The 11,639-nt window shown below is 48.7% G+C and overlaps 1 protein-coding gene across 1 annotated transcript; it reads left to right on the forward strand.

The window, feature by feature from the left end:
• The first annotated feature begins 6,752 nt into the window (after nt 1-6,752).
• On the forward strand, nt 6,753-11,094 carry MAGEL2 (MAGE family member L2). Its single transcript, XM_019753241.2, has one exon. It carries the CDS (start codon nt 7,035-7,037, stop codon nt 10,647-10,649), a length of 3,615 nt encoding a protein of 1,204 aa, XP_019608800.2. The 5' UTR covers nt 6,753-7,034; the 3' UTR covers nt 10,650-11,094.
• The last annotated feature ends 545 nt before the right edge of the window (nt 11,095-11,639 follow it).

Here is an 11,639-nt window from a genome sequence, read left to right on the forward strand (position 1 = left end):
ACACAGAGAGACAGCCAAAATCCGGAAACAAAGAAATACGTCCCAAATGAAATAACAGGAGAAAATTGCAGAAAAAGAACTAAACAAAATGGAGGTAACCAACCTCCCAGAGACCGAGTTCAAAACACTGGTTATAAGGATGCTCAAGGAACTTAGTGAGAACTTCAACAGAGATAGCAAGCATAGAAAAGGACATAGAAACCATAAAAAAGAACCAGTCAGAAGTGAAGAACACAATAACTGAAACGAAGAATGCACTAGAATGAATAATGCACTGGACTAGATGAAGCAGAGTATTGAATCAGTGATTTGGAAGACAAAGTAGCAGAAAATACCCTTTTAAATACCCTTAAAATCAGTACCTTTTAATTTGTACTAGTTTGTGACTACTAGTTGTGCAAATTAATAGTCACAATACTGCCATGGGGATATGAAAGACAGGTTGGGGACTATTATCAATAATGTTCTAAAGATTTTGTAGGGGTCAGATGGGCACTTGTCTTATTAGGGAGACCACTTCATGGATGGTGTAGATGCTTGACCACTGCAGTGTACACCTGAAGCTGAAGTTGAATAATATTGAATGTCAACTATAAATACACACACACACACACACACACACACACACACACACACACACAGTCACGGGAGGTGGAGTACAGCATAGGGAATAGAGTCAATGGAATTGTAACAGCTATACAAGATGTCAGAGGGGAAGTAGACTGGGGTTATCACTTTGTGAGAGGTGTAAATGTCTAACTATTACATTGTTCAGTACACCTGCAACTAATAAAAAAAGAAAACACCCAATCAGAACAGCAAAAAGAAAAAAGAATATAATCTGGGTATTCACCCAAAGAAACCCAAAACACTACTTCAAGGGCACATACATGTGCGTCCATATGTTCATTGCAGCATTGTTTACAATGGCCCAGATGTGGAGGCAGCCTGGGTGTCCATCGATGGATGAATGGATAAAGAGTAGGTGGTACATACATACAGTGGAATATTGCTCGGCCAGGGAAGGGAACAGGTTCTTGCCGTCTGTGGTGGCCTGGATGGAACTAGAAGACACTGTGCTGAGTGGAGTGTCAGACAGAAAAAGACACATGGAATGTGATTTCACTTATATATGGACTCTAAAGAAAAAATAAACAAACAAAGAACAGAAACAAAATCATAGATACAAAAAAACGTTTTGATGGTTGTCAGATGGGAGGGGTGTTGAGGGTGTGAGTGAAAAAGGGGGAAGGGATTAAAAAGTACAAATTGGTTGTTATCAAGTAGTTATGGGGATGTAGAGTATAACATAAGGAATATAGTCAATAATATTGTAATAACTATGTATGGTGCCAGATGGGTACCAGGTTTGTTGGGGTGATAGATGGGAGGGGCTGGGGACAGGGTGAAAAAGGTGAAGGAATTAAGAAGTACAAATTGGTAGTTATGGGGATGTGAAATAAAGCATAGGCAATATAGTTAATATGCATAGTGCCCAGTCAGAGGGATCCCTTTTTAAATTATGTAAATGCCTAACCACTATGTTGTACACCTGAAATTATTATAAAATAATATTGAATGTTAACTGTAATTGAAAAATTAAAAGGGGGGGGTGAATGTGAAGGGGAATGAGGTCCAAATTTGCAGGTATAAAACAAGTAAGTCACAGGGATGTAATGTACAGCATGGGGAATATAGTTGGTAATATTGTGATAACGTGGTACAGTGTCAGATGGTTGTTGGACTTATCATGGTGATCATTTCTTTAGGTATATAGATGTTGAATAACTATGGTGTATCCCTGAAACTAATATAATGTTGTATGTTAGCTATATTTTTAATAAAAATATAAAATAAAAAAGAATGAAGACAAGAGCCAAGAATATACAATGGGGAACAGACAGTCTCTTCTATAAATAGTGTTGGGAACACTGGACAGACACATACAAAAAAAATTAAGCTGGACCCCTATCTTATACGATATACAAAAATCAATTCAAAATGGATTAAAGACTTGAAACCATAAAATTGTTAGAAGAAGACATATGGTCAAAGCTCCTTGACATTTGTATTTTCAATGCATTTTTTTTAAGGGTAAGGGGGCAGAGGGTGGTAGTTGAGGGTAAAGAGGGTCAGATATATGGTGATGGAAAGAGAACTGACTCTGGGCAGTGAACACACAATGTGATATATAGATGATGGATTATAGCATTGTACACCTGAAACATATGTAGCTTTACTAACCATTGTCATCCCAATAAACTTTAATAAAAAAAAAAAAAAAGAACTGGAAATTTCAGGGACTCACAAAACAAAACAAAACAAAACAAAAACACACTTTTTTGGATTTGACACCAAAAGCAAAGGCAACCGAAGCAGAAATAAACAAGTGGGACTACATTAAATAAAAAGTTTCTGCACAACAAAGGAAACCACCAACAAAATAAAAAGGCAACCTATGAAATGGGAAAAAATATTTGCAAATCATGTATCTAATAAGGCGCTAATATACAAACTATGTCAAGAACTCATACAACTCAATAGCGAAAAACCTCCCAAACATTCAAATTAAGAAACATTTTTCCAAAGAAAGCACACAAATGGCAACAGGTACAGGAAAAGGTTTTCAACGTCACTAATTATCAGGGAAATGCAAATAAAAACCACAGTGAGATATAACTTTATACCTATTAAAATGGGTATTATAAAAAAGACAAGCAATAAGTGCAGGCAAGGATGTGGAGAAAAGGGAACCCCCATGCACTGTGGGTGGGATTGTAAATTGGTGCAGCCACTATGGAAAACAGTATGGAGGTTCCTCAAAAAATAAAAATAGAACTACCTTATGATCTAGCAATTCCACTTCTGGGTCTTTATCCTAAGGAAACAAAAATCACTATCTTAAAAATATATCAGCACCCCCAAGTTTATTGTGTTATGTACAGTTGCCAAGCCATGGAAACAACCTAAGTGTCCATCAATGGATGAATTCTTAAAGAAATATATATACAAGTATGTGAAGAGGTACGCCCACCAAAAGACTTTCAGAAGACTTTTCAGAGCAGTCTTTTTTTCATACCCGTCTCAAATTGTAAATATCCCAAATGTCAATTGCCTGGAAAAGAGCACACGATGCCTTTACTTGATAAAGAAAATGTCCCTTATTTAATTTTGAGAGATGGAGACTTGGTGACAAAGCTCATTAAACAGAATAATGTAGATTTATGCATTTTGTTGTGTTAATTATATCCACAATTAAAAGAAACGCTTTTTGGCAGCTCTGGTGTAATGGCTCAGAATGCTGGCTCTTGGCAAGCAGTAGATGAGGCTTTAATTCCAGACTGTGCCGCAGATTGCCAGATCTGTGACAACTTAATTACCATCCTCAGCCTCAATTTCTCATCGTGAAAAATGCGGTCAAACACTTGTGGATTTTGCGAGGCATATACAGTGTATGTAAAGCTTTTAGGATGGTATTTGATTAAACGATAACCATTCAGTAAATAACAGTTACACTATTTTAATGAACTCCTGGTAAGTGTTCTTTCAAACGCATTGTACTTCCCATATAGGCGAGGCTTTTTTTCTTTCTTTTAGTGCTCAGTCTGTTTGGAGAACTGCACGCACGAATCTCCACATTCGTGTTTTCTTTTCTTTGCTACAGCCACATCACACCCGACACGCTCAAAGCAGAAAGGAGTATTCAGTCATTTGCATCAACTGTGACCAATATGAGTTTTAAACAATGCAAACATTTGATTGCACTAAAAATACGATATTGTTATCCTTAAGTGTCTGTAAGATCTGCTGTCAGATTTTTCTCTTATGTGTAGCCCTGAACAAGCACCAAATCCTTAATAAAAGGCGTTTTCTAAATAAATAATTTTGGACTTTGTGAAAATCGTAACTGATTATTTTACTTATTTATAAATAGTTGCACCAAGTCAAACAGCCATAAAGAGATGAAAGGCTGGCACTTCTGCGCTAATCTTACACTTTCAATCAACAGATCGTACTGACCATTCAGGATTAGCTGGGGACACAAAAGGGAACAAAACGAGGCTGCAGTCTTCATGGAGGCTCAATGCTTGTGCTGATATGAGTACAAATAATAAACAAATACGCAATTCTTCATATACCTACTCAATGACTTTCCCATTTGTCTATCCCAATTCTTCTTCCCTCCATTTTTTTTTATTACCTGTGTTACCTTTTCTTATATACTTATGCAAATACCAAAAGCCCTTTCCAATCAGAAGATAGACAGACACCTACATTTCATATGGGATGTTTGTATGTATTTGCCTTTTGTTTTCTGCTCACCTTGGAGCAGAAAACCTTAAAAAGCTGTTCCGTGGAGAAACAGGGAAAGGAAATTGTTGGCTCAGAGGTGTGCAGATGGAAGAGCAGATACACAGAAGAGCGGTGGGGGCTTCTTAGGCAAGATTACATAAGGAGAACAGCGTTGGGAGCCCTCTTTAAAAGTTGTAGCCCAAATTCCCCACTGGATTCTGTATAGTACTGAGTTCTGTAGGTATGAAAGTGGTCTTCACAAAGGGACTATATGTCATTTGATTCCACAGGCGTGTTTGATGTTGGGAGAAGGTGATTTGTGAGTAGCTGGATTGTCAAGTGGCCTGGGCCTGAGGGCACTGATTGTCTAAACTAGGAAGATGTACTTGCTGGGGAAGGGTAAACCCCACTCACCCACAGTTACTGGCCCCTCCAGAGTCACTGAGTAATTGTGCCTGGAGTGTGCTTCACCAGTTCAAAAATGTTACCAAGTGAGGTTTGACTGCCTTCCATTCCTAAGGGTACCTACTAGGTGTTTATTTTTTCCCTCCATCATTCCTGACACTTCCTTTCTGGCTCCTGCATTGCCTGTAAGCATCAGCTGGGGCTCCTTTCACAGAATGGACTTGGGGGGTTGACACTGCACAGTGTGCTATTCACTGAGCTCCAACATCCGAGATAACAACGGGGCCTGACTCATAGCCATTTATCGTTGTCAGAAGACCCACCGCACGGCACGGTGGACTGAAAGGTAAATTGGCCATAACCCTGAAAAAGAGATGGTTAGTGGAAGAACTTATTCTCTGAGGAATTTATGCATTTGAACTGGAGGAGGAAAAAGTATGCTTCCGTGAGAGTAGAAGTGTCATAGGCTGATAAATGAACTGACTTTCCCCGAACTACCGACAGCCAGTTAGTATCATGAGGCAGAGTTGGTGACAGGGGAACATAAGGGTTATGTGTCTAAAGTCGGCCCCTCTGAAGTGGTTCAAATTGAGATGTCTTGTATGGACTGCTTATTAAGTCACAAGCAGGATCTAGAAGCCATGAAGCAGGGGGGTCTTTTTAGTAGATGCAGCTTTCTGGGTACATACAGGGGTGACGTGTCATCAGACACCATGAAAGACCTGCCTGCCTTTGAAAAGAACAAAGTTCCTGGGGATAACAATTCTGGTCTCTCATCCCTTCAATTGTCAGAAAAAACACTGGCACCTCACTCTGAAATTATTCTCTTATTATTCAAGGCAGTGATAACCTTGGGAGTGTATATATGCAGTCACTGGGATTCAGAAACTACCAAATTTGAAAAACACTCAAGAGTACCTCAGGAGTGGGGTATAGCCTTCACTATTCTCGTATGCCCCCTTGTGGCATCTTTCATGGTTTCTTGTTACTCTGGACTCCTGCCCCTAGGCTGCAAACAGCCTCTTCTGAATAGCGTTAATATTTAGTATCTGGTGTATTTCCAGAAAAGTCTCCAACTAGAACTGAGATTGTCTTTTCCTTTCGGCATGAGGTAGCACAGTGTTACCAAATAATTTTTTATGTCTTCTGCTTTATCTTTTACTACATTATCTAAGTTTTAAACTGATTTGTCCATGAGATTTCCCCAAAATTTTGTGTTATTTCCAACATATTAACAGTGAATCTCTTTATTCACCCACTTTATTATAATATTTTCTAGTGTATTTGGGGGTTTTCATTTTTCAGTTTCTTCCCTGTTTGGCAACCGATGAACATGATCAGAAACCAAGCCTGTTCTTTCATCCCAGGCATTCAAGAGGAATGCACCCCCCACACACTAAAAATGCTACCTTCCACTGATGTCTGGGACATCTTAATTTCCACAATTTCTTTCCTTCTCTCTCTACCCTCTGTCATCCCCTTTCTCTGCCTGTGTATAGAAATGCCTGTATTCTTCAACATGGATCTCATGAGTTTCTCTGTAAACGCTCTTTTTCTGAAACCCTGTTCACTGCCAGGGCTGTGTCTTCTTGAGGAGTACCTTACCCCTATCCCAGTTTTCTCCGGCACCCCAAGCAATTATACAGGGGTGTCTACAGGGTATCTCTCCTTGGCGCTGTAATTTCCCATGTTCCAATCAGTGCCCGTCCATCGGTCTTCCTGTACCCGCAAGTGCCCACTCTCCCAGGACAGTCTCCCATGCCTTCTCCATCTCGCTTACTCTTACACTGAATGGTAAGTGCTGCCCGGGAAGACTCCCGAGTCATATGCATGTATGTATACGTGTGGACTTCTTTCATCCTCCGCTCCGCTTCGCTGTATGTGAGCTCAGACCACACCATCTCCCCTCATGGATGCCTTCCATGTCCCCGGTGCTCTGTTCCCCCTCTATACTGCAGTACAGTGATTTCTGACGCCTAGGTCCTGCTCCTGTCACCCCCCTGTGAAAACCCATCCATGGACAATCTGAGCGGGCTGCGTTTGGGGACGGGACAGAATGAGGAGGTATCTTGTGTCAGTCTGGGTTCCTGGTAGCCGCCCCTATTCACCATCCACTTGTGGTGGTCGGGGGCGGGGAAGGGGCGGGATTGAGCCCCCTTCCCCCCTCCTCCTTACTGCGGAAAGCTGCAGAGCTCAGGGCACTTACTTCCTATTCACCAGTCAGCAGGGAGGGCTCGTCTGGTCTGATCAGCCACGTAGGCATTCTCTTCTCTCTGGAGGAAAAGGCCCCGCAGCTGTCGGAGGAGAAGGCCCCTCAGCTGTCAGAGCGCACGGACATGTCGCAGCTAAGTAAGAATCTGGGTGATTCCAGTCCCCCGGCGGAGGCTCCGAAGCCTCCGGTCTATAGCCGCCCTACCGTCCTGATGCGGGCCCCGCCCGCCTCCTCCCGGGCTCCGCCAGTCCCCTGGGATCCACCTCCGATTGATTTGCAGGCTTCACTGGCCGCTTGGCAGGCACCTCAGCCTGCCTGGGAGGGCCCGCAGGGCCAGCCGCCTGCCCCAGTGGCTGCGATGGCCCAGCCTCCGGCCCTAGGGGGCCCGATGGTCCAGGCTCCCCCTCTGGGAGGCCCGCTGGGCAAGCCTCCGACTCCTGGGGTCCTGATGATGCATCCTCCCCCTCCGGGAGCCCCGATGGCCCGGCCTCCAACTCCCGGAGTCCTGATGATGCATCCTTCGGCTCCCGGAGCCCCCATGGCCCATCCTCCTCCTCCGGGGACCCCAATGGCCCATCCTCCCCCTCCGGGGACCCCAATGGCGCATCCTCCCCCTCCGGGGACCCCAATGGCCCATCCTCCCCCTCCGGGGACCCCGATGGTGCATCCTCCCCCGCCGGGGACGCCGATGGCTCATCCTCCCCCTCCGGGGACACCGATGGCTCATCCTCCCCCTCCGGGGACACCGATGGCCCATCCTCCCCCTCCGGGGACACCGATGGCCCAGCCTCCAGCTCCGGGAGTCCTGATGGCCCAGCCTCTGACTCCAGGAGTCCTGATGGTCCAGCCTCCAGCTCCAGGAGCCCCGATGGCCCAGCCTCCACCCCCGGGAGCATTGATGGCCCAGCCTCCACCTCCGGGAGCTCCGCTGGCCAAGCCTCCAGGTCCTGGAGTCCTGATGGTCCATCCATCAGGTTCGAGAGCTCCAATCAATCAACCTGCAGCTTCCGGAGCCCCGATGGCACAGCCGGCTGCACCACCTGCACAGCCCCTGGCTTCTTGGGCCCCACAGGCTCAGCCTCTGATTCTGCAAATCCAGTCTCAGGTTATAAGGGCTCCTCCGCAGGTTCCCCAGGGCCCTCAGGCCCCGCCGGCACAGCTGGCCACACCCCCGGGCTGGCAGGCCACCTCTCCGGGCTGGCAGGGGCCTCCACAGGGCTGGCAGTCCTCACCACTGGCCTGGCAGGCCACACAGGTGACCTGGCAGGCTCCGACGCTTGCCTGGCAGGCGCAGCCACACGTGCGCCAGGGTCCACCACCCATCCGCCCAGGCCCGCCGCCCATCCGACCGGGCCCCCCGCCGGTGCGTCAGGCGCCACCCCCGATCCGCCAGGCGCCGCCGCTGATTCGTCAGGCACCACCACCTATCCGGCCTGCCCCCCAGGTTCTGACCACTCCACCTCCACTCTGGCAGGCCCTGCCGCCCCCACCGCCTCTGCGGCAGGCACCACAGGCTCGGCTGCCCACCCCGCAGGTGCGGGCCGCCCCCCAGATGCGGGCAGCCCCCCAGGTGCGGGCGGCCCCCCAGATGCGGGCGGCCCCCCAGGTGCGGGTGGCCCCACAGGTGCCCACGGTCCTTCCAGCAGCGCAGGTGCCCGCGGCGCCTCCCGCTGGTCCGCAGGTGCCCCAGGCTGCGCTGCCGGCCTCTCTGTCTGCGCCACAGGCTGTGCACTGCCCACCCATCATCTGGCAGGCCCCCAAGGGCCAAGCCCCTGTGCCACACGAGCTGCCGACGTCGATGGAGTTCCAGGAAGTGCAGCAGGCCCAGGCGCTGGCCTGGCAGGCTCCGAAGGCTCCCGGGCACTTTTGGCAGCCGCTGCCTGCTCAGGAGGCCCAGAGGCAGGGCCCACCACTGGTTCAGCTGGAGCAGCCCTTTCAGGGGGTCCCGGCCTCCCAAAAGGCCCTGCAAATCCAGCTACCCACCCAGCAGGCCCAGCCCTCGGGCCCGCAAGCAGAGCTGCCCACCTTGCAACTCCAGCCCTCCTGGCAGGGCCCCCCTGCAGCCTTGCAGGGCCAGCCCGGAGCCCCCTTAGCGGTGGCAAATTTTCCCGTGGGCTCTGCTAAATCACTGATGACTCCCTCAGGAGAATCCAGGGCCTCTTCCATAGACCGTAGGACCTCGTCGAAGGAGCGCCGGACCTCGTCGAAGGAGCGCAGGGCTCCTTCCAAGGACCGCATGATCTTCGCCGCCACTTTCTGTGCTCCCAGGGCAGTGTCAGCGCCCCGAGCACACCTGCCGCCTGCCTGGAGAAGCTTGCCTGCCACACCGGAGACCTTCACTGCCACCTCCAGGGTCTTCCCAGCTACCTCCCAGTTCCAGCCTGCCTCTTCCAATGCCTTCAGGGGCCCCTCTGCCTCCTCAGACACCCGGAAGTCACTGCCACTCGCTCTTCAGGATCCCTTTGCCTGTGTGGAGGCCCTGCCTGCAGTCCCCTGGGTTCCACAGCCCAGTGTGAATGCCTCGAAGGTGTCCAAGGCAGTGCCCACCATCCTGATGGCTGCGGCAGCTGCCCCTCAGGCCATGGCCACCACTCACGAGGCCTCGAAGACCTCCGATGAGCCTCCGCGGCGCTCAGGCAAAGCCACCCGGAAGAAGAAGCACCTGAACACCGAAGAGGACCGCAGGGGCCAAGTGCTGGCCCTGCGTGACTGGCAGGCCCCCAGGCCCTGGGAAAATCTGAACTTGAATGACTGGGAGGTTCCAACCCCCATGCAGGTCCTGGGTGAGTGGGAGGGCCCAAACCCCTTCTGCAGCCTGAGTGGCTGGGAGGGCCCCAGTACCTCCAGAATCCTGAGTGGCTGGGAGGGCCCCAGCACCTCCTGGGCCCTGAGTGCCTGGGAGGGTCCCAGCACCTCCAGGGCCCTGGGTCTCTGGGAAAGCCCAGGTAGCCCTCAGCCTTTGCTCATCTCTGAGATCCCCAGTCTCTCTCAGGGATTCGGTACCACCCAGGATGAGGCCAAACTGGAGCCTCAGCCACTGTCCCCCTTGGATGAGAGAGCAAATGCATTGGTGCAGTTCCTTCTGGTTAAGGACCGAGCCAAGGTGCCCATCAAACGCTCGGAGATGGTGAAATTCATCATCCGTGAATATAAAGATGAGTGTTTAGACATCATCCACCGTGCCAACAATAAGCTGGAGTGTGTCTTTGGGTATCAATTGAAGGAAATTGATCCCCAAAACCACTCTTACATTATTGTCAACAAGCTGGGGCGTCCTAAGGGGGAACCGGTGGCATCCTACTTAGACACACCCAAGTTGGGCCTCCTGATGGTGGTCCTGAGTCTCATCTTTATGAAAGGCAACTGCGTCCGGGAGGACGTGATCTTTAGCTTCCTGTACAAGCTGGGGGTGGATGTCCGGGAGACCCACGGTCTCTTCGGTGACACAAAGAAGCTCATCACCGAAGTGTTTGTGAGGCAGAAGTACCTAGAGTACAGGCGAGTCCCCAATACTGAGCCTCCACAATATGAGTTCCTGTGGGGCCCCCGGGCATTCCTCGAAACCAGCAAGATGCTCGTCCTGAGGTTTCTGGCCAAGCTCCATAAGCGAGATCCCCGGTGCTGGCCGTTCCAGTACTTTGAGGCGCTGGCAGAGTGTGAGTCTGAAGATTTAGATGAGGACGAGCCCGGATCCGATGACAAAGCCGGTGGCCCCACCAGCAGGGCCCCTCCCCGCTAGTGAGGTTTAACAGATATCTCGTTCCTTTGTGTCTCCGGCCAAAGGCCACTGACAGGGTTGGGGGGGGAGGGACGTTTCGTTTCTGGTGTTTACGTTCCAGTTCCATGTGTAAATTTGGATTTCAAGTTGGTTTTGTATCTGCCAAAGCTTTGTACATTTTCATGTGGTGTTGATTTCAACTGGCTACTGTTCTATTTGGTATTTTGGCATTTGTATCTTTAAGTGAGATCTGTGATTCTCTGTTTTGTGTTATAATTGTTATGTTTTGGTATCAGAGTTGTGCTAACTTTGTGAAATGAATTGAGAAGCTATCCATCTCATGCTGGTACAGATTACGTAGCACTGAAATAGGTTGTTCTTTGAACGTTAAAATGACTCACCAGTAAAGCTGTCTGCAGAGAAATAAATATCTATATCTATATATATAAATATACTTTCAGCATAACATGGAAGTGTTTGTCTTTATTCTAATTTTTACTCTAGATGGTGGGAGCCAAGTGTTACCATAGTCTCTGAATAGACCTGAATATCAAGACTACTACTAGTGTTAGTAGAAACCATGGTGATGAAACTGTGTTTCAAGGATGGTGCCACATTCATCCTAACGAAGCAGTGACTTTGACGGGTGGCCAAACGTACAATTTGCATTCAACCCAGAGTAAAACTTCACGAGGCAGTAAGGCTGACCAAGAAGAGGTTGTACACCTCTTCTGATTTCGTCCTCACAATAATCCTTCAAAGTAGGCTGTATTGTTTCCATTTTGTAGGTGAGTGTTTAAACTCAGGTAGATTAATTCAATGGCACATGCCAGTGCCAAGTCAATAAGGCGGTCATTGGAAGCAGAACATCTTTATAAGGTGGTGTGGGAAGAAGGCTCACCTGGCTGCGGGACCACAGGTATCCAGGCTCCTTAGCCATGGGGACAAATTGGCCAAAGGGGCCTTTGTCAGTCATGTGGCCCGCGGTGGGTGTCCAGTAGGTCTGGGGGG

This window comes from Rhinolophus sinicus, linkage group LG13 (genome assembly GCF_036562045.2).
Source record: "Rhinolophus sinicus isolate RSC01 linkage group LG13, ASM3656204v1, whole genome shotgun sequence".
In the NCBI taxonomy this organism is placed as follows: Eukaryota; Metazoa; Chordata; class Mammalia; order Chiroptera; family Rhinolophidae; genus Rhinolophus; species Rhinolophus sinicus.